Raw genomic sequence first — 23,714 nt, 5'->3', positions numbered from 1 at the left:
ATTTCATTTTATGTAAATATTACTGTTATTTGCCAACATTATCAAGCAGCACCATATAGTAATGGACAGCTGGACTGAGTAAATCAGTCATAATGATAATCCAATGATAAAGAAAAGCTTAAAGAAACCAACAAAACACTAAAAACAAAAAAGGATGTCAAAACCAACATTTATTAGTTGAATACAAAAGAAAAGACAATGTAAACATTTTACAAAGTCAAAATTCACACAGTATGAACATGTTTCATTTTCAGTGGCATGTATGACACAAAAAAGAATAAAGACAAAGCTATTAAAATATTGAGTCTATATCCAGGTTAAACCACTTGGGTCATTTGTAATCTCTTAAGGCTTTGGTTATCATACTAAGATTTAATCACTTGCAGTTAAGGAATTTTGCTTTGGTGAGTTAATTTTTAAACAGTGCAATATGCTTAGTTAAACTAATAAAGCACAGCTTTATTCAATCTGCCTTAAACTGTACCCACTGAAACTTCCATATAGACATAAAATCCAAATATACAATGAAACAGAAAGCAATAGCTCTTAAGGCAACAGGGCTTATCATCTGTAACTCCAGCTCACATTTTCCTTCTGTAATAAATCTCAACCTGTGCATGCAGGTAAAGAGAGATAATTAAGAGTTTGTCACAAAATACAAAACAAAGAGTAATATTATAAAACCAATATAAATGAATCCGATTTGACAGTTAGATACAAATACACTGTTTATGTACAAATGAAATGGCACTGTAATTCCTCCTTTTGTTCTTTTAACTTGAGACACACACACACACACACACACACAGAAAAATACACCCATGAATACAAACTGAGGCTTAGTCCATTGATTTGTAATCTTCATTAGACTTCTTGAGGAGTGTGAGCAGGTCCTGTGACATGAAATACGGCCTCTCCTGTGATCCATCATTGCGCTCCAGGTCCTCCACTGCAACATGGACAAGAGAGAGTTGAAGAACAATTTTCTCACACACACCAACACAGATCTGTAATCTATCTTTCTTTTATTTATGCATCGTCTATCTGCCGCCAGTTTTATCTTACAGCCCCCTAAGGTGTACTTAAGTAAATTGCTTTGAGTATTATCTAAATAGGTGGGGGGGGGGGGGGGGGGGGGGGGGGGGGGGGGAATCCTTTAAATACTCCTAAAAAACCCTGAATGACATGACTAAAAGGAAAAAAGGGGAAAAGGCACATTTAGGTTACAATGTATCGTTTATTTTAATGACTTTTCTCATTCCTTTCTTCATGTACCTCATCATGTATCTCTTAGTTCAAACTGTTCACAAGTAACTTCCACACAAAATTCAATAGCATGTGATTAAGGGTCACAATGTATACACGATGCCACTTCTTTTAAGGGCTCACAAGCTATAAATGGGAAACAATTGTGAAGAAAATGCTCTTAATAACAAAGAGAGAGATATTCTGATTTAAGTATCTAAAGCCCAACTGTAGATTTATTCAAGTGATAATTATTTTAAGAAGGAAGAAGAAGAGAAATTTATACAGACTGATTTTGGCATGTAAAATTTGTTGTTGTGTGCTTTAAAGGTGCTTTAAATCATTGCCAGGGATTTATTTCACATGAAAACTCACCTGCTTCAAAACACCAACCAAACTTGAAATTCTGAACTACTACGATTAAAATACAATCACCTTTAATCAAGATTGACACGCAGTGATGACGGAATGTCATCAGAAAATTTAGTGGAAAAACGACTTAGATTTTTCACAAAGTGACAAGAAAAAGGTACAAAAGCATCCAGAGACTTAAGATGTTAGTTAGCATTCAGAAGGTCATGTCAGTACCATGCAGTGCTTAAAGAGAGAGAGATTTAAGGGGAGGGACAGAGCAAGGCAGGAGGCATCAGTAAACAAACTGGGGGGTTCGTAGAGTCCGAGAGGTCACGATGGCTTCATCATGGCGACACAATCACAGCACTTACGTCAGTCCAAAATACCAAGGCAAGTAGGTGGAAAGACAATATATGGAACCCCTCTCTGCAAGGATCTCCACTTGACTGAAGCCAAAAAATACATAACAGATGTACACTACTGTATATGTACAAGTTCCATAGGGGAAAAAATCCAATATTCATACAGTATATCAAATATGTCTGTTAACATTTTGGCGTCAGCTGGTATTATTGTAAACAGTGAAAGAGATTTGATTGAGATGTGTTTGTTCTGACTGTAAACACGGTACTTAAGTGTATCTGTAGTGCATTTGTTAACAGCATTAAGACAACAAATATTAGTGACAGTAATCAGGCACAGGTTCAGCACTCACGATGTTCAACAGATCTTCACGATATAAAAACCAACACTGTTCTAAAACCAACACAAAGAGCGTTTTGTTTTTTTTCAAGCTACAGAGATGCACTGGGCTTTTGACCTGCTTCAAACCTTCAACCCTCTCCAGGTGGACATCCCTCCTATACTCACATAGCAAAGCAATCTGAAACTTTAGCTTGTTGTATGGCATACATTTAACAGGTCCATATCACAAAGGTATAGTTGCACATCTTTCATTCTTTATGCTCTATGAGATTTTCTGAGCCTCAGGTGCTTTGCAACATCTACTCCTGTGGTCCAGATGAAGGTTTTTCTTCCTTAGTCTCCTCTTTTTTCTCATTCTTTTCACCAGTCTCCTCTTTCTCTGCCTCCACAGGTGCAGCGGACACCTCCTCCACCTTTTCCTCCGTTTTCAACTCCTGCTTTTCTGACATCTCTTTCACTTCTGGTTCTTCTTTCCTTTCAGTCTCATCTTCCAGACTGATCTTTTGTTCCTCCGTCTTCTCCTCTTTTGACTCGTCAGCATCTATCTTTGATTGCAAAGCCTGCTCCTCCTCATTTTCCCCCTTCAGCTTTGTCTGTTCTTTCAGCTGTATTTCTCCATCCTGCTGCTGAAGAGGTGTTTCCTCCTCCACTTTAACTTCGTCCACTTGTTTCGCAGCATCCGCCTGCTCAACACCATTGCGATCTTCCTCCACCGGCTTTGATTTGGAAAGGATATCATGCAGCTCAGGGGACATGAAGTAAGGCCTTTCAGAAGAGCCGTCATTTCTTTCCAAGTCCTCACCTTATAAGTGCATGGGTATGTTGTGTTTTTGAATGGGTTAATGGAAAATTAAGGGAAAATGAAAAGGTGAAAGAAAGGAATGTGTAGGGTTTAAAGTAAAGTGAAATTAATAGGAAAAATGAGACAAAGAGAAGAAAGGTCAGAAAACTGTTAGGAAGAAGACGAAACCAGCAGCTCACATTTAGACAGCTGTTTGTAAAAAAGGAAGAGAGGAAATGTGGATATTTGGCAAAAATTACTCACAGAAGCAGAGGAAAAGTGTGTCCACACACATAGCATACACACTGAAGAAGCCATGGGCGATGAGGTAGGATCCCACTACCACTGTCTAACAGGAGAAAGTCACACATGTCATTAAATGGCCACAGACAAACTGAAGACTAACACCAAACCTTATTAATATAATTGTGCCTACCAGTATTGGGACCCAATAGTAGTTGAGAGATGGAGCAGCCTGCTCTACAGCTTTGATTCTTCCGGAGAAGAAGAAGAAAGAGAAAATCCCTATGCAGGAAAAAGGTGAATTAGTAGATCTACACTAGAAAGGCAGATTTTTCTCTCTGCAGTTGGATCTAAAAATAAAATTAAAAAAAACTCTCTTACCAACAATGCCAACAATAAGGAGCTTCCCAAGGAACAGCAGGAAGTCGGTCACTTTATCTAAAACAGCCACCCTGTGCAGAATATGAGAGAGTGTTGAATTAAAACACGCTAAGAATAGCAAATAGTGAATAAAATATGAATATGAATGAAATCTCACCGAATAATGTTTCTCATGAGAAGGAAAAAGGCATCTCGAGCTGCGGTGCAGAAGTTTTTTCCATAGATTGCAATCTAGAGGAAAAAAATTTAAAAAAGACGATCGTGAAGCGCTTTAACGGTTGAGACGGTCTGTCAGGCCGCTGTGTCCAGTTACAGGAACTCACCATGATGTACGCATTTCTGTTCAGGAACTTGATACATTTCTCCAGACACCAGAAGCAGCACTTCAAGCAGCTTAGCAGAAACTTAGCAAATTTGTTTTGAGCACCTTAGAAGCAGGAACAGTTTATGATAACATAAGAATCAAGTACTTTACATGCAAAACTTGCAGTTTGCATGTATATTTAACAGTCTGTATCAACAACGTAAATGCATATAAACACAGAGTTTAATTATAAGACAATAAACAGAGACCAAAAGGCAAATGTAACATGTTATAGCTCACCTTTTAACTTGTGATCCAGATACTCCAGAAGGACCCTGATAACTTGGACTAAAGACAGGATGAGAGAGCCAAAAGCCAGAGAGCCTGTGTGGTATCTAATCAGCACAAGGAAACAGAGGCTAGTTGTGAGCATCAGTCATTCTATCTTAGGGTAACAAAAGTTTAAACATTTTGGAGAAAACTTCCTGTCAGCGTTGTAGATATCTTACCATGTAAGCCTTTCAAGCTGCGCTAAAACAATTCTACAAATAAAAAAACTGTTATTATTAAAAATGTATTTTCTAACCTTAGGGCCCTTCCAAGAGAGGAGAAGATGGGGTAGGCAGGGATATCCTCAGGCTTCTTGAAGGCCCAGTAATATGATGCAAATGCACCCGACAGAGTGACTTGGCCCAAGGCCGTCACAAAGTTTGCACACCAAAAGAAAAGGAAGACGTTGTAGAACTGAAAGAGGATGAGGTATTTATGGTAGAGAGTCTCACCACCATAAAAAGCAAACAGGCACTCTGCATCTGGACACACAAGTGATGCATTGGAGGAGTTGAATGTCTTTGAACAAGAGAAAGAGAGAGAAGGGGCATATTGTAAGACATCTTTCGTTCTGTGATCTATGCTGCTGTGCAGGTAAACAGGTGCTTGTTTACAACCAATAACTTTGCCACCTTGCCACCTACAATATCTTTAGCAGGCTAATTTAACAGAACAGTGACATTTAGAAGCATACCTTGGGGTTACAGGTCTCTCGTGAGAATGGGCAGACAGAGGTGTTGAAAACTTTGTACACCTGCTCATTAGAGGTGGATAAGAAGCTGTTCAGACATGTCAAGGAGAAGAATGCAAAGTACATCCTTGCTTAAAAGTCATGCTATACCTGCTACCGTGATGAAAGGAGACAATTAGGTTCGGATTATCTTTGATTATCATAGACAACTGAAAGGATACACTGCAGTAATGGCCCAGTAAGCGATCACCACAGCCAGAAGGGCAAAGGTCAGCAGTGGGTAGAACAGCGATGACATAACGTGGCCAACAGCTCTGACAAAGAAAATGGTATACATTTTTTTTTAAAAACGTCATGTCAAAATTCACACAAAATTTGTTAAATGTGTCCAACACATTTTTTTTAATACATTTGTTCTAAGAGTGCAATACTGTATAGCAGGAGAGGTAAAGCTGATTTACAATGATGTTTTATTGCTAAGGAAACAAATGCAATTAATCTTTTAGCACCAGCAATGATTACAGCATTAACATATTATTGCCTAACACTTGCTGGGACAGAAATAGTTCATGCACATCTTATGAATGCATGTGCAATAGTCCACTGAGCTACATTTGGTCTTCGGGTTTGTCATACAGGAAATATCTGATTCTTAAGAAGTGACGTACTCTGCTACTTTTACCCACTGGTGGTTAATTTTGTCTGTTTTATCTCAGCTGTTTAACACTAGACAGGCGTACTCTAACATAACAGCTGGCAATTAAATTAATAAAACTCCATCTGATTTCTAGTCATGCCAGGCTAGAGACGAGATGTGCAACATTAAAGCTGCATACCATAAGATCAAAACAGCGAGGGATAATTCTCATCTGATCTACTGCTAACTTTTTAAATATGTGAGCACATCTGGTTACTTTTTAATTTTAACCAGGAGAACAGACCAGGGAGATCCTGGTGTAAATCACATTTCACACTGACCTGCTGGCCTCTTTGATGAGGGCAATGGCAATCATTATTCTCTTCCTGAGGAAGATGAGTAGCAGGATGATAATGAACTCCACAATAGCCAGGATAATCACTGCGAACAGAACACAACAGATTAATGGGATTTGTCAACTCTTCATCCACAGACATGCTAAACAATGAAAGTGTGTCTGTGCTTACTGAAAGCCAGCCAGGTCTGCCTGATCTGCAGGTAGACAGAGAAGTCCGTTTGCAGGCCCAGGTCACGGATGGTGACATCAGCACCAGGCTCACCCTTCAAGCTGGCAAACTCCATGTAACAGTGGAAAATGCCTAAAAGTGGACAAGTTAATTGGCTGACCTTTTTTTCAGTCAGAACAATCTTTAACTTTGTCAGAAGCTAAGGACTTACCATAACCAATGACTAGGATAACCAAAATAATCATGATCCAGACCATGATGCCAGCCAAGAATCGCAGCAGGACGATGAAAATCAAGCTGACGACCATGGCTATCACCAGACCGCTGGACACATATTATGGTTAATGACTTGGTGATGAAGGTGTTCTGTCTATATATTCTGGTTTTATATCCTAATTTATAAGTTATGTAGTTCTGTGATTGAACATTTAGTCTATTACTGTGATAGCAGAGAGTAGGGAGACTTACAGTAATATCCAATGCCAAGAATGAGTGTAGTCCTCAAAGATTCTCATGGCAACCTGACGAGCTTCCACAGCTATATTTGACTTCCTGTAACAAAATGAAATGAGTCTAAAAACATGACCAATTATATCCTTAAACATTTAACTGTCATATTAGAAATATTATGTTTATTAGAGAACGGATGCTTAAAAAGAACCCCATGTTGTATAGAGCCCTAAAAGTCACAAAAGATAAGAAAAGGTTACTCAAAAAGTCAGAAATGGTCATGTAAACAAACTGATCTTCTTCTTCTTCAGCTTTTTCTTTCAGCTGCTCCCTTTACAGGTCACCACAGTGGATCTGCCCCCTATCTCTTCTGTCACACTAACCCTCTTCATATCATCCTTCATTACCTCCATTAACCTTGTTTGAGGCCTCTTCCTCTTTTCCTTCAACCTAGCAGCTCTATATTTGTCATCCTTTGCCCAATGAATCCACTGTCTCCTCTGCACATGTCCACATGAACCGATCAATTACTGAAATATATCATAAGCTCTCTGCTATTTTAACACATTTTCAGAAACATTTTGTCTTTTCAGTTTACCACCATTCTGCAGCTGTCTGTAAAAACTTACTAAAACAATGAAGAGGACTGTTTTGCCTGCTACACACGGCTAAACACTAACTTCATTTAGTAGTGTTGCCCTGACATGATATGACTTCAGAGTGACTACCCATAGGTTAAAAAGGTTTAAGAGACACAAGGCTTCCTCCAAAGGTTGACTGACCTTCATCAGAGGCTACAAGGATGTTTTGGGGTTTTGTTCAGTTATTTCTTGTTATATTTCACAGGACTTTGCTTTATTTTGTTCAAGGGAATTCCTTGTGTTGCTTTTGTGCACGGACTCAGTAGTTTTGGACCTTTCTCCTAACTATTGTCTGTACTGTTTGCTATGCTGATGAATCACTACCCTATGATCTCATGCTAGGTCATTTATGATCTGAATTTTGGATTTTACACCACTTCCAGTGTTCCAGTGATGTTAGTGCTACAGTTTTAACCTTTGAATATTTAACATTTAACATTAGCTGTCCAATAACCTTTTGTTAGCTTTGGACATCTATACCGAGGAACTAATAGACTAAGATTAAGAAAACAAGCATAGCTGTCACCAGACAAAATAATTAAGTTATAAATTTATATGAAATTTATATGAAAACATATCTGACATAATATGCCACATACAATTTAGTATTGGAGCATGAAGCTATCCAGCTCTAGGAAGCTGTCAGCTGCAAGAAAACAACAGGAAGTATTACTCATCATCTTCTTGAATAACATACAGGGAGCAATGAAAACCTCTCTGCAGTGAGAGCAGGAAGGAAAACAGTAACACAAGGACCTTCTGAGGTAAACACAAATAGAGCAGAACTGAAGCACACAGAGGCTTCAGCCAGGGTCACTGCAGTGAGATGTAAAGGGAGACTGATAAGCTGATATGCCTCATGTCTAGCATGATAAGTGCCAAGGTCATTGAAAACAAGCAATCATTCACTAAACAGCAGTTGGACAGGGCTGAAAGAGTCTTACGCTTACAGCTTAAGGCTGATATTGAATTAATAAATTAATCATCAAACTAGCTAATCAAACATTAAATTTAATGAACAAAGAAGAACAAATATGAAGGAAAAGTTTCACTTGGTCAAACTCATTTCACACACTTTGTTGTTTATGTTTTATGGGTTTAAGACAACATAAAATAGCAACATGCTGCACATACATGTTGCTATACAATGAAAAACACTCACTTTGATGCCTCCAGCACATCACTGGCATTGACAGTGCCACTATTTCCGTCATCGAAAGTCGTCTCGTTGCCCACCACCACAACACCACCTTTTAATGTTGCCAAAGCAGGAAGGCACCGGCGTGTGACTGTGGAGGGAGGGGTTTTATTAGTTTCACTTTCCTGCAGAAACAAAAGTCCTTTAAAACAGTTTAACACAGAGAATCTCACTTACAGGCTTTACTGGGCATCAGCATAGCTGGGCACAAGCCTTCTTTAAGGATCTCTGGCGGACTCTGATAGAAAACAGTCAATTTACTTCACATTTAGCAGAACCCCTTGAAATGTGTACAATATGAATAATCTAATTTTTCAATGCTTACCAGTCCAGTGAAGTCCACTCCTTCCTTGCAGTATTTTTTGTAGTATTCCTGGTCATCTTTATTTCCTACCTTGGCTTTTATCAATGTAAGATGCCTATTAGGACAGCTTTCCACGCATAACTGCACACATGTAACAACAAAGACATTAACATTTAACCGCGTAACTTCAACACTTTACAGTAGACTGAGAACAACTTAAAATAAAGTGAGTAATGCTTCTGACCTGTGTGGTGGGACACTGAAACTCCAGCAGCACAAGAGGGCTGGCACATTTCAGGATGTTGAAGTAGAACAGAAGTGGTTTCTTCCTGTTGTGTCACAGTGAAATGACAATGTTATTAGGTCTTCATAGACGATAAGGATGCAGTCATTGTAATATAACTCTATGGTTTCTGAAGTCTTGATTTGAAGTCCTATTTTATCCATTGTCTTTTAGGGAACTTTATTTCTTCTACAACTGTGATCACCATCTTTTGTGGTTTGGTTTTGTTTCCTGGTCACCTGTTGGATTTCGCTATTGATTAGTGTATCTACAAAAGAATACCTATTTTTTTCCTCTGTACCAGAGGAAAAACCTCATCACAATGTTGCTAAGAATAATGTTTTTTTTCTGGCCTTTTTCAACTTTTATTTGATAGACACAGTGAAGAGAGGACAGGAAAGCAGGGGCAGAGAGAGTGGGGAAGACATGCGGGTTGGACTCGAACCCGGGCTGCCCGCCCGCTCAACACTTGTCAGAAGATTCAATAAACTCTCCAGTTAGAATTAGAATAGAAAATTTGATTTGATTTCTTGTAATTATTTCATAGTTCAGGCTGAGTAACATGCAATTAAAGTACCAGTATTTCCTCCAAACAAATCCTTTGGTGTGTGTTAGTAAAACAGGCCATATCACTTGTAAAATAACTGCATTTGCTGACTGCTACAGTGGCCTGTGTTGATCAAAGTGGCCACACAAGTAACTCTGAACATTTCTTAAACTGTTGTGACCACCTGCATTCATCATAAATAAATGTAAGCACTAAATAAAGAGTATGAGATTAAAGCAATTATTTTTATTGTTGTTATTATAGTATTATCATACTTAAGATCATCCAATTATAGAAGGTTTCCAAGAACACAAATGCTCTTTTACACTGTAACTTACTCCAGAGGTGTTCCAGCTTGTCCGCAGAACTGACCTCTGCTGTCTGTGGGATAAATGACTTTCCTGGGGTCCCCTTGAGACCAGGCTGCAAAGAGAACATCAGGAAGTAAAGAAATAAAATACCATCTTAAATTCCTCATGAGCACGCTCCTTTTATTTAATGCTTAAATAAAATAAACATCTTCTAATACATTTAGAAATTCAGATATATGAACATTTCTGAATTAAAGTCTGAGTTTAAAAAAGCTCCTGGTCTTAAATTAGACAACAGCCTCATGAAGGAGTTAAAAAGAAAGACTGAGAAAGTAGACCCACACAGTATTGTGACTTTAATGTGTAAACACCTTCCAGCTTTGACAGCATACACAGAGTGTGGGACAGACTGGCGTGATCCTCAGTGTAACTCATAACATAAAAATAAAACATGTTGCGTAACGCTTATCTATTTCAGCTAACTTTGGCTTCAGCTATATTTCCTTCCCACTGGGTGGTGTCTGAGACATTTCCTGGTTTTTCTAAGCTGCAATCTATTTATAAAGTCACTAATAAATTGCTAGATAAGTCCTGTGAGGTTGGGAATATGTGTTATAATTTAACAGTAAATGTACATTGTATGTTTTGCTTGAAAACCGATGACCACTTATGTTGCTTTTCAAAGGTATTGGTTGTAGTGGGGGCTTGTGGTTGGGTGGAGGGAATGTAGCCGATGTGCAAGACTTCAAGTCGCAGATAATGCAAATAATTACTTTGTAAACAGATGTTGTAGTGCGTGCAGTAATCAGTGTGCATGATGCACAATAAACAGGCAGGTGTTTTGACCTAAATAACTTTGCCAATGGTTGAATTTTCACAAATGTTTCCAAAATGCAAGTAGCTGGGAGCTGTTATTGGTAGTGTTACCTCTGTGGTGCCTAATGATGAGAAAACCTTTGGAAAAATCACTCTCACTTGTTTATTCTGGCTTCGAGCTCATAAGTAGCTTTCTGTCTCATCAAACCTCACAATGGAGGAGAGCTGCACAGAGATGTTGAACAGGATGTTTTACTTCCTTCTTTGAGGCAGTAGAATTACAACCAGTCAGAAACTATTTTATTTATAACTTGGCTTATGTAGACTGGCTACTGTAAAAACAGGCATTTTCACACGACTTGGACTACATGTTAATAAAGTTCATCTCACTCCACCCAAGGTAGTGCCTCACTTCCCACTTCTGATTAATAATATTAGACACCACCCATGCACAAATTTTGTATGGTAAAAAAACATAACAACCTAAATATAAATAATGCTCAGAACACACTATAGTGATGAGAGATCAGTCTTACCAATGATACCCACAGCAAAGTACCCCAGCAAGGCTAAGATGAAGAGTATACAGCAGAGGATATCTGTGCAGCCCCTGAGGAAAGAAAAGAGGAAGGGAAAGCAGGTGCAACATGTTGCCATTAAAGTCTGCTATATACAGCCGACAGCAAAAGATCACCAGTAATCAAAGCAGACGTCTCACCTGTTGTGGATCGGCCCTTTGAAGTTTGGATCAAACTTTCTGGACTCCCCTGTGGACGAAAACAGAACAACAGGTTTAGTAATGCCTGTTATTAGAAATTAGACTTCAAACAATGGCTTTCAGTCTGTTGATACTTGACAAAGGCTGCGGTGAATTGATCCCAAAATTAAACCTGGGGAAATGAAACCCGAGGTTTCCTTAATTTGTTCTCATTTCAGAGATATTTTTTGATTAATGGTCGTCTTTTAAAATGGAAACCACAACCACAGCTGAGAGCGGCCAGAGACAGAGGTGATATTGCCATCCTGAAATATGACAAATTAATTGTTAAACCGAGGTCACAGAACGCCGGAATTAATATTTAGACTTCAGCAATGTTGCCATTTGTAGCTGTTGAGATCGATCGGTCTGCAAATGTTGGATCCTATACTTATTCCCGGATTCTCCGGTAAAGATTTTTCAGTGGCTCATGTCAATATTTGTAGCCTTAAATATAAGGTTCAGGAAATTCAGTCACTGTTGTCAACAAATACGATAAGTGTGCTGGCTATTTCCGAGACACATTTAGATGCTGCCTTTGAGAATAATAAATTTGAAATAAACGGTTATAAGTTGTATAGGAAGGACAGAAACAGATTTGGAGGGAGCGTAGCCCTATACATTAATGATAATATGGCAAGCAAACTACGTATGGACTTAATGTTTAACGACCTGGAAATTGTGTGGGTTCAGTTACACCCGCTCTATGGCAGGCCTGTATTAGCAGGTTGCTGCTATAGACCCCCAAGTAGTAATATGTTGTATGTAAAACGAATTTGTAAAATGCTGGAAAGAGTAACTGAGGAAAACAAAGACATGTTCTTATTAGGAGATGTCTCACATCTACACGGGTGGTACATTTATAAGTAAAGCTAAGGACATAGCCAATTATTTTGTGAATTATTACAGCAATAAAATAACAAATTTAAAATCTAATATGAGCAGAGGTGATCCCACCTTATCACGTCGTCTTATACAGGATGTTATCATGAATAATAAGCAATGCCGATTTAAGTTTGAGGCAGTGAATGTAGAGATGGTAGAGCGCTTATTGATATCACTTCCTGACGATACATCCTCCGGCTCTGATAACATAGACAGTAAACTGCTCAAAGTTGCAGCCAAGTTTGTGTCCCTTCCTATATGTCACATATTTAATAGATCTTTGGCATGCAGCTTATTTCCATTGCAGTGGAAAGAATCGAAAATAATTCCCATTCCTAAAAACAAGAATGACGTTTTTAATGGTGTCAATAGCAGACCTATTAGTCTACTCCCCGTTCTAAGTAAAATTATGGAGAGGATTGTCTATGAACAAATTCAACATTACCTAACAGAAAATCAGTTACTCACTCAGTTTCAACATGCCTACAAACCTGGTTATTCCACCAGTTCAGCTCTCATTCACATGACAGATAACTGGTACAAATATCTAGATAATGGGAATTTGGCCGGGGTGGTATTTTTGGATTTTAGTGCTGCATTTGATTTGATAAATCATGATCTTTTGATAGATAAACTAAAATGTTATGGATTTTCACCAGCTGCTTTGTGCTGGATGGAAAGTTATTTGTCTGGAAGAAGGCAAAAGGTTTATTATAATGGTTATTTCTCGGAGGGCTGTTATATGAACTGTGGTCTACCCCAAGGCAGCTGCCTCGGTCCACTTCTCTACTCAGTCTTTACAAATGATTTGCCGTATGTCCTGGATAAATCTCATCTTGTAATGTATGCTGATGATTGCACCATGTTTTATTCAGCCAGTAGCCACTCTGAATTGACAAGCGTATTACAACTAGATTTGCTGAACGTGTTTGATTGGATAAGTAAAAACAACATGATTTTAAACGTGTCGAAATCCAAAGCCATGTTAACAGGAAGTAGAGTACGCTTAGTCAACAGCCCACAACTAAATCTTTCCATAGCTGGATCAGTATTAGAACAGGTCACCCAGATTAAATTACTTGTGTTACCATAAACCACCACCTTTCATGGTCTCAGCACATCAACTCTGTTATTAAGAAAATGGGACAGGGCATAGCTATAGCTAGGAAATGCTCTTTTTATATCACTTCTTCAATTATGAAAGATGTCATTAATGCACTAGTATTATCTCATCTAGAGTACTGCTCAATCATTTGGTCAGCAGCTAATAAGACAGATCTGAACAGACTTCAGTTAGTCCAAACTAGGGCGGCCAGATTAGTGTTAAGGTGTTCATATTATACAAGTATTGATAAAATGCACGATAAACTTTGTTGGCTTTCTGTACAAGCTAAATTATACTATGGCTTACTTGTATTTTTAAAGAAAGCAATACTGGTAAACACACCACACTTTTTTTATGCTCAGTTGCAGTATCCAGATGAAATACATAACCATGCCACACGATTTTCAACTAACCACAATTTAGTAACTCCTCGAGTTAAAAGTAACTTTTTGAAAAACTGTTATATTTAGAGCATCTTTTCAGTGGAATAAGTTGCCTTATGCAATTAGAGAATTGGCTTCTATTCATAATTTTAAAAATCACCTAAAAGCCTATTTAGGCAGTTTTTAATTTATTTGTAAAAATTGTAGAGGGTAATGTCACTTGTAATGGAAATTGCGTATTTTGTTTGAGTGTTTTGTTTTTTGGGTTTTTTTTGGTTTTTTTATATAATTTTTAATATTCACATGTTTACATTTTCAGAATTGTAAAACCTTATTGTGGATGTAAAAGCCAAATTATGTGGACAATTTGCATCCAACTCATTGTGTAACATTTTATTTGGTGGTATTTGATGGTTTGGGCCCCAGGAAGACTAGCAACCACTGTTGTGGAAGCTAATGGGGTTCCTTATAAATAAACAAATAAACATATGCTGAAAGAAGTGGAGCACAGTGGGGCAGTGGTTAACTCTGTTCCCTCACAGCAAAAAAAAAAAAGATCCTGCTTTCAAAGCTGGCGGCCTGGGGCTTTTCTGTGTGGAGTTCATGTTCTCCCTGTGTTTGAACTGATTTTCTCGGGGTACCTTGGCTTTCTCCCACAGTCCAAATCACATGTTTGTGGTTCGGTTAACTGGTGATTCTAAAGTTGGTGTAGGTGTAAATGTGAGTGTGAATGGCTGTTTGTCTTTCTGTGTTATCCCTGCACTGGACTGGTGACCCGATGGATGAATGGACAACAGTCAGGTCGGCTCTGACACTGACCGGTCAGCTATCTGAGACAGACACATGTCGAAAGATCTGGGAGATACAGCTCAATATAAATTCACAGTATAACAGTGTACTTGTACAACATTACGTTTATGGGATACACTGTCTATCTTAATCATACAATTTTAACAACTTTTAAGGGCATGGTTATTTTTTTAATTTAAATTTTCTTGGAATTTATTTTGATAAGGGGCAGAACAACTACACCAAACATGTATTAAAAGTTAACAACACAGGTATACAATTACATTGTTGGGCTTTGCTTTTGGATTGTGAATAAAGTATATAAGATACATTTTTGTATTACAGAAAAATAATATATAATTTACAGCTATTTTGAGAGTCCATAATGATTTTTCATAAATATTTTATGGTCTTCACCAAGACTCCCGTCTTTCCATTTGCCTCCCATTCCCTGTGTTTCTTGTCCCCTGTGTACGTCTCTGTGTTTGTGAGTTTGCCTCGCCCATGTGGGTGAGGCACCTCAACAACTTGCACATTTGCATCCCATCATTCATCGGCCTCTTCAGCTACCCAGGAGTTTCACTCAGATTTCTATGCCATAATGTTTGGCAGCAGAAAATCTTTGGCCCGCTTAGATGTGTTTAGTTCTGTCAATGTGATTTTTAAATGGGACCTAATATAATTTCCCCTTTTTTTCTGTAAAATAGTACATACTGCATTACTACTACTTTATTAATAGGTAAGGGAGCTTGTTTCTTCGAAAGGAAAAACAAAGGGTATGCCTCAAGACTAAGATAAAAAATTATAAATAAACATTATTTGAAGCAATGAATCATGCAAAGCTACTCTAATAAAGTGCATAACATAGGCAGCTGGGAATATGTCAAGATTTATCCTCCTTTCTTGGCTTATTAGTTTAACAGCTCACATGCCTCCTTCTTCTGCAAAACTCCATCCTAACCTTCAACAGCCAGCCTGAGTCACAGGTCATTATTTTTCACATTTAACAATTGACCCCTTTTAACCTTCATTGCTGTGTCTTGTCTTCATATTTCATTTTTGCTGAAAGCATAGAATTAAAAACTCCCGGTGAAGCAAAAATGTTGGACAGTGTTGTTTCTCAGTAATTTGTATCTGCTGCATCTAATGTTTAAAATAATACCAGATTGATTATATGGGTCTTGGACTGCTGACTGGAAAATAAGCAACCTGATTGCTCTGACAGCTTTGGCATCAAATATGCAAAAAATCAGGAAAGGGCCTTTTTTTTTTTTTTTTTTTAAATATAGCACTATCTATGACTGACATAGCATATGTCATAATTGTAATGAAAAAAGTTTCCTCTTTTATGTAACACGTCTGTCTAAGTGTTCAGTAAAGCTGCTCAACACTTTTTTGGGCTTATGGTAAAAACACTTTATGACAGGCCCGCCCTTTCAATAATGGAGTCATGTTGCACATCCTCCCTCTTTGTCTCTCACCACATTTCCTGTCTGTATCTGTGATGTCTACTGTGGAAATGCAAAAGAAAAAGAAAAGAAAGAACCAAAAACAAAAGAGAGAAAAAGAGAAAGACGTAAGCTGCTTTACATATGCAGCTTTTGGTACATTTTTACACGAAAATAAATAAGTGAAATAAATAAATGAAATTTGGATAATAAGAAAAAATTAGGCATTCAAAATATAGCTGTCACTGCCTCTGTGTTTAAACCAAAGTGAAACTAGCTACGAAATAATAGTCACTACATTTACTACACATTTACAGGTAGGCTGCAGGCCAAAGTGTTGCAGAAAATGCTTTTATCTGGAATGTATATATGTGTACAAGGGAGTATTTCATTAGAGTGACTTCATGTAGTGACTTCTACAGAACAAAAGGATTCTTCTGCCTGACCGTCATGCCTAGCAACCCACAAAATGGCTCCCCGGTGACAGTGGGAGCCCCCTGTGGACATCGCCAGCCGCCATGGAAACACCTCATACTCAACAGGGGAGAGAAGCATAAACCAAACCCACGTTGGTTACAGTGAAACGAAGCCAAAAGTGCAAGCCAACGTTTTTGAGAATCAGTGAGAAAAGACTTCTCACTAATAAACACAAGCTACATCCTGTTAAAATATGAACTGATGTCAGACTCTGTGATGTGTCACACATGACCTATTACTGTCAGCGTCAACCTGGCCTACTACTTTCTCCTAAAATCTATAGTTGAGCAGTTTTTAACATTTTTTTAAAAACAGATACTTTTATTAAAGGATCTATAGCACAAACAATGGGCCGAGCACTAGAGCCAGCCCCAGCTGTTTCTTCTAACTGCATTACACTTACCGAGGAAACAATACACTCTCCCTTGCACACACGCACACATATAGAACTTAAACACACGTGCTCTCCTCACACAATGGAGGAACGACCAAAAAGCGTCACGTTGTCTGAGACAAACTATGCTTATTAGCAGTGAAGCAGCACATTAGCCATCACAATTAGAGGACTGTGAGCCATTACTCAACTATCTCACAAGTCTATCAAAAAGACGTTCAGTCACAGTTATGTAAGAAATGCAGGCTTGCGAATTACCTTTTCCATCATATTTTGTCATTCCGGTGCTGTTTTGCTCTCAGTTTGTGTCACGGATGGTTTTACAGATACGTCTCAGTGTTCTGTGTTCTGTTGTTGTTTCTTTAAAGGTCCTTCCTGTATAACAGTGCTTGCGTGTCCTCTAGCTTCTTACTCTTCACTTCCTTATTTTAGATTTCAAAGCTCTGCCTTCACCTCCAATTCCCTCTTTTACTCTGTGGGTTTCCTCCTTGCAAAAGCTGCGTCAGCCCAATTGCAGCAAAGAAGTATCGATGGAAAAATTGAGACAGGATATCGAAATAAACAGAGACTTGTGGCACCTGATAACTGCCAAAGCTGCCAAAAACATGAACTAAAAACTAAAATGTGCCAGTTTTATACATCTTGCTGCAGAGAGTGTTTGCTTCAGTTGTGGGTGCTTGTTCTCACATCAAAACAGTCTTTAACCCCAACACATAATGGTTATTTCAGACTTCAGCTCAGTTCACTGAATCAACAAGATAAGCTGTGTTTTACAGAGTGTGCCTGCATGTGCTGCAGCTGCACTGCCACCTGTAAAAAAAAATTTCTCACCCCTGAGCTACTGTGTCGTTTGTTCTTAAAATTTTAGCCGACTTGCCCTCTTTCTGTTTCCTCGGCGTCCTGTTTTGTTTTATCAGCTTGTTACCTCATTCTGAGTGCACCCACCTCTCAGTGGTTTCAAACGGAACAATGAACAAAGCCATCATAACCACAGTCATCCAATGGCAAATGTTGATGCATTGCGCATGTCTGACATATACACAGCAATGAGCTGATAAGCACATCAGAGATAACGCCATCCCACTCTGGTGGCACATGACCACCTCTGCTGGCATGTGACAGATTACAGTGGAAAAACATTCTCAGTGCAACATTATGAAAACAGTTTCAGAATCACATAATGAAACAATGTTTCATCTCAGACCTCAAATACACACTCAGTGTTGGATTGTAACAGTGTGGGAACATTTTATGAACTGAAACGTGACAACATTCTTTAAACACTCTCAGAATGGTGCAGTTAGAACATAAAGTCTTAGCTAAACTATTAATTTCACAGGAAGTTTATCTGAAATTTTAAAAAACCCTAAAACATTCTCAGTACATTTGATTACATTTTTTTCTTCATAAATAGCTATATAATGGTAAAATACACTAATAAAATAAAATAATAAAATAAAATAATGGTAAAACTTAAAAAAAAACAAAAACAAAAAACAAAAAAAAAAACCACTAGTTGAGTTCCTGGGGTTACAGGTTAATGAATCAACCTAACCACCGGTGGTGCAACGTGTGCAACGTGTGAACACTTGTGGTTGTTCCAAAGCAAAGAGGTTCTCAGTTCAAAGCCGATGGCCGGATGGAGTTTTAGTGCATTGAATTTACACATTCTGAGACTCTGGCACAGCTTCCCATGTGATCATGTGCTGGGTCACTTTAAACATGTTTGCTGTTTTGTTTTGTGTCTAACTTACTTTTAGTCTAGTCTTAACTTGAGACTTGAAATATCTCAGTCTTTTAAAAATGAGAGGAAACTTGACAAAAAGAGGATGAAAAGAAACAGACAAACAAAGTGGCAGGCTTAAAAAGCATCTACAGCAGATGCACACTATCTGAAGGTCATGTCTTTAAGAATTAGCCAAAAATCGAGTAAAGACCTGACACAAAACCCGAGAGATGTATCTGCCCCTGAGCTATTTTAAGTAATTACAAGAATGCAGGTATAAGAGAGTTCAGAGTGCGCTGAAGAATAAAGGCCATCATGTCAAATATTAACTTTCAAACCCATGAGAATAGTGCAAGTTCTGTTTTTGCCTTACATACTGTATCCCTATGAATGTTTGCAGATGTTTTGATAATTTGCTACACCCATTTCTCATTTTTCTAGCAAAATATAAACAAATGAAGGGTGACTTTAGCCTTGGGCACAATATTGTATCTTGGCCTCTTCTGCAAATAGACATGACCACAAAAATCAGCCTTGTTCTTATGAATCAAGCATTTTAACCTGTATTAGCACTGACGTACATCGATTTTTTTTTAAGAACAGTAGTAGTAGATTCGCTTTTTCTCTTCAAACAAAATGAGTAGGGGCCACTGGGGACATAATTTTGAATGATCTACACATACGTAGCACCTTTTGAACCTTTATTAGGATCTACAACCCACTTTACAGTGTGTTTCTCATTCATAAATTTACCAATGATAGCAGAGCCGCTAAGCCATAGCACCTGAATGGAACAGAGCTCAAACTACCAAACTGTTATAAAGCTATTGGTGTAAGAATATTTATTCTGGGCAAGAATACTGTAAAAGAAGAGTTGCAATAAATAAATAAATAACAGAGTGCTTAGATATTTCTTCTCCAGCATTTATTATTGTTGCTTTTTAGTTTTACCCCACACAGTCTGCCATCACTACTAAGTTTCCTCTGTCTCTCTTCTGAAGATAAACATTAAGAGATTCTCCCTTCAGCCTTTCATTTGTAGGGCCATCTGTGAATGTGAGACACAGCTCCATTAGAGCTGGAGGAACAGGCGGCTCTTTGCCTGTTTTGTCCATAAAACAATCTCTGATTGTGCTGAAAAGCATGCGAGCAGATTTGTTCTTCTTGTTGTTGTGTTCAGGCTGCCAAATATCGTGTAAGTCGTCTTGTTCGTTTATGTAATTGGCAAAATGTTCACTGATGTCAGTCTGCCACCTTAAACACATTTTTTAAAAGGTTAAAAATACATACATATATTTTTTTCACTTTGGTAACCGGATGTCCTCAGGTACTTCATTACACAGAACCTAGGCTGTGAAAATGTATAAGGCCCTTCAGATCTCAGGTTCAGGTCAGTAACGGGTTAAAAGTATCTGCCAATGATCCAGCCTTTAGTTGTATAGTACTGTGTGTGACTCTGCGTGTATTTGTTTGTGTGCGTGTATGTGTGCGTGTTTAAGGGAGAGATGATGTCATGACTGATGATGTGCTAATGGGCCCAAAGGGGTTATCAGATGAACCTTTCCCTGCCTACCTTAATGGGATAGTGGCTACTGTGGTTGTGCATGATTGTATGTACACTCACAGACTGCATACACAAGGAGACATTCTGAATATATCTCGTCACAAGAGTGCTTATCCCTGAATTTTTATCTTTATATTCCAGGCACGCAGATTCATTGAACATCATTACAATACAGGACAGAAGCCACTCTGTGTAAAACTGTTCCTGTACTGTGCCAAGCAGCTGTAACTGCTTCAAATACTCCCCCTGAAGCCACTAATGAGGTCAGTGGAACAAGGAAACATACTAAAGTCTTTTTAAAGGAGATACATAAATCTGTCATCCACTGGCTTTGATCACTGTCTCTTGTTACTCCTCAGAGTCGCTACTTTTCACATCAAGAAAAAGCAGATTTTCTAAAACCAACTAAATCAATGATCGTCAAAAATGACGAATATCGTCAGCGGCATCTCTGTCTGTGTACAGAGCTGTATGTGTGTGTGTGTGTGTGTGTGTTTGTGTTTATTTCCCAGCTTGATATTGACTGAAAATCACTTTCCTAAATCTGTTGAGTGGGTAGTACAGACAAGGCTGAACACAGGCGAGGCAGAGCGGGTTGTGGCCTGCCTGCAAGCACGCACACTTTCGTAGACATGGAGGAAATGTGGCAATAGTAGTAAGAAGCCAGTGACTGCTTACAGTTTAAACTGAAACTCCAAATAAAAACTCATGTTTAAGGAGCTGAAATGTGTATTGTACATTGGTGTCGTATAAACCTTTATCTTGAGTTTAAAGGGCTTATGGTCTTTGACCCTTGAGTCATGGGAGAGGGCAGTTGAGGAAAACAGATCACTGTATAGCAACAGGAAAACCACAAGGAAATGGCCCACTATGGGAGTTGACTGGAGAAGATGTGGATTTAACATTTCAATTTGCATTGTGAAATAAGGAATAGCTCAATAGTAAGGCAGTATTAGGGCAGTTTTCCCAATGCATGAGGATTGTGGTTTGGTTTTTAGCCTTCTAAGAACAACCTTTCATGTAATAATGTCGACATGGAGTATTAAAGAAAGAATAACAGTGGTTACAAAAACTTCATGACTCAACAGTCCATATGAATAACAACCCTGCCCAGACCACGCCAGGCTGCTGTGGGCTGCTAACTTGGTGGTGGTGGAAAAAATGCATGTGTGGCACATAATAATCTGCAATGAGTCATACGTTTGACTGACATAGAAGATTATTTTTCCACACTAAGTGTACGAAAATGTAATAAATAGACAAAAGCTGTGAACATCTGTGAAATGTATGTGTTTGCAAAAGGCTGTGTGCATCTGTGGATGAAGCAGCCATATGTCAATCTACAAAATACCAAATGGTTATGGAGCCCAAGAGACAGCATATGTGCTCTCCTTCTCCACTCTGCTCTGTTTCTGTGTGTTCCTGCAGTACAGAATCGCCTCCATATAAAGCCTAATAGGGAAAAACCCGGCAACCTAGTTCTGTTTATTACCCCCAATTAACCGAAAGAGCAATAATTAACTACCTTTAGTTTTTGTTCGATTTTTTTTTTTTTAGCTATATTTAGTTTGTTATACAGGCTGTAATTTAATGACAAATAAACGACTCGTTTAGAGTACGCATTCTACACCCGCTGTGCAATGCAAACTGAATAATTAAATGCAACTTAAAGGGCGTTTTCTCAGAGTTTAAAGATAAATCGGGAAAAAAAAATAGTCCGGTTGCTGAAGATGTGGATAGCTCCAGATCTGCATGACACTCATGAGGTCCACACCCATCCATCCATTGCAGTCATTGTTTCCATTTCTTCCCCCGTTTAAAGAAAAAAGAAAGAAAGATCGAAGAGAAAGCCGTAAAACAAACTGTTCTTACCGTATTTGGGGTCCGGGTTTTTCTCCTCCATCTCCATTCTCACGCACTGCTGCTTGCTGCTGATCAGACCTAACCCAGGACAGTTTCCATGGAAATGTCGAGGCAAAAAAACATCAATAACAGTGACCGACTGCAACAGCCACACAGCAGACTGAAGACGGAGACCACCCCAAGCCAAATTGGAGCAAAGCGCATTCCAGTCTAACGGAAAGGAGAGCCAGCCAATGAGAGACCGGGGCCTGCTGACCGACAGCTGCTGCAGCCACTCAGGATTACCCTGACGAGGACAAAGGCTGTGCAATGGAATGTGTAGAATTTAAAGACCAAATGTGCTTTTAAAGAACATAACGCATTCAGAAAGATTATTGCATAATACGGTAATTATTTTAAGTTATTTATTTTGTCTAAACATCATTACGTCGTTTGCTGAGAATCGAAGAGAACTACTTCCCAAAGAAGACGCATACAAAGAGCACGGTGATGAAAAATACATTTTTGTCAAATTTACCTCAAATTAATGAAACTTTCCGCCCCATAAAAATGAAATTTTATTGGCAATCTTCTCTTCAAAAGAAAAAGTATCAACTGGGATTCTGCCACCGAGAGAAAATCCAAATTTGTCAATACAGTCCCCTCAGTCTCTGTGTTTACAAGTAAACGTGGCTTAAATGTGCAAATCTCTGAGGCTCTATGAAGAGAAAATTCTCTTTAACCTATGTATTTTGTATCATTGCTAGTAAGTGATTCTTCTTCCACCAGCACAGTCGTGTAGTCTGAGAAATGATGTTTTACTAAGAAATAAGTAAGATAATTATTACCATTTACTGACTCATAACATGGGAGACTCAAGCTTATAGAAAAGTGGAGTAGGAAACTCATGCATACCAAGAAGATACTATGACCTGGAGACATATTTTCATCAGAAGGGTAAAGGGAGAAGGGCATCACTGGCAAAACTGCTGGCCTGCTGTTTCTTTGCTCCACGCGGGAGGTATTGACATTACAGATATGCTGTGTTACACAAAACCAATTTTCACATTCTTGGAAAGATTAATTAATGATTGAAAGACGAACAGTTTGGAAAGACTGTAATGCATCTTCACATTGCATAATAGGCTCCAGCCTTTGGTTCCAAAAGTGTCATGTAAAGGTTTGCCAGGAAAACAATAAATAATTAAAGCGTTTGGCACGTTATCAGGTTACTTATGAAAAGCGTGAGGATGTTTTTTATTGCTTTTTAGTACAATATGCCAAACAAATAAACTGTAACATACAACATTTTACAAAGCTCACTGGTATTTCTTTCTTTTTAAAATTTGTAAATATATAGGTTGAGATTTCATTTAATTGGCTTTTTTCTGTGAGCAGGAAAAACATCAAAAACATTTATATATGCACATTTACATTTTACAGATTCATTTCTTTGCCTTTCTTCTTTATATTACCCAAACTTAAAAGTTACAGTGTAACCTACATATGTGCTTCTTGTCACTTGTAAAACTTCAGTGCAGGGTCAACATTCTGCACATGGCTCATTTTACCGGCCAATGAGCTCGAAGGCTGGGC

General features: G+C 38.4%; 1 protein-coding gene across 3 annotated transcripts; it reads right to left on the bottom strand.

The window, feature by feature from the left end:
- Positions 1-152: 152 nt before the first annotated feature.
- Positions 153-22,324, bottom strand: LOC113023705 (choline transporter-like protein 2). 3 transcript variants are annotated; one of them, XM_026170003.2, is made up of 22 exons: positions 22,149-22,324; positions 11,467-11,515; positions 11,285-11,358; positions 9,960-10,044; positions 9,036-9,120; positions 8,813-8,932; positions 8,665-8,725; positions 8,452-8,578; positions 6,667-6,750; positions 6,410-6,522; positions 6,199-6,330; positions 6,013-6,112; positions 5,256-5,348; positions 5,038-5,122; positions 4,600-4,862; positions 4,314-4,408; positions 4,033-4,136; positions 3,867-3,940; positions 3,710-3,780; positions 3,522-3,610; positions 3,350-3,434; positions 153-949 (listed from the first exon to the last, which is right to left on the bottom strand). In XM_026170003.2, the coding sequence occupies exons 1-22, from the start codon at positions 22,183-22,185 to the stop codon at positions 840-842; spliced, it is 2,136 nt and encodes a 711-aa protein (XP_026025788.1). In that variant the 5' UTR covers positions 22,186-22,324; the 3' UTR covers positions 153-839. The 3 variants fall into 3 exon arrangements, with proteins under 3 accessions (XP_026025788.1, XP_026025786.1, XP_026025787.1); XM_026170001.2 differs by lacking the exon at positions 153-949 and adding an exon at positions 1,218-3,106; XM_026170002.2 differs by lacking the exons at positions 153-949; positions 22,149-22,324 and adding exons at positions 1,218-3,106; positions 17,245-17,407.
- Positions 22,325-23,714: the final 1,390 nt, after the last annotated feature.

The sequence above is a fragment of the Astatotilapia calliptera genome, chromosome 6 (genome assembly GCF_964374335.1).
Source record: "Astatotilapia calliptera chromosome 6, fAstCal68.1, whole genome shotgun sequence".
Taxonomy (NCBI): domain Eukaryota; kingdom Metazoa; phylum Chordata; class Actinopteri; order Cichliformes; family Cichlidae; genus Astatotilapia; species Astatotilapia calliptera.
The sequence above is the reverse complement of the archived record's forward strand: the minus strand, read 5'-3'. Positions and strand labels throughout refer to the sequence as shown.

What these genes read in the sequence shown, in the direction of transcription:
- LOC113023705 (XM_026170001.2), bottom strand. Translation starts at nt 22,185, where the DNA reads ATGGAGATGGAGGAGAAAAACCCGGACCCCAAATACG. An exon ending in AAAGGGCCGATCCACAACAG is followed by an intron (nt 11,359 to 11,466) that starts GTGAGACGTCTG and finishes TTCTTTCCTCAG; the next exon opens with GGGCTGCACAGATATCCTCT. An exon ending in CACACTTTTCCTCTGCTTCT is followed by an intron (nt 3,107 to 3,349) that starts GTGAGTAATTTT and finishes TGCACTTATAAG; the next exon opens with GTGAGGACTTGGAAAGAAAT.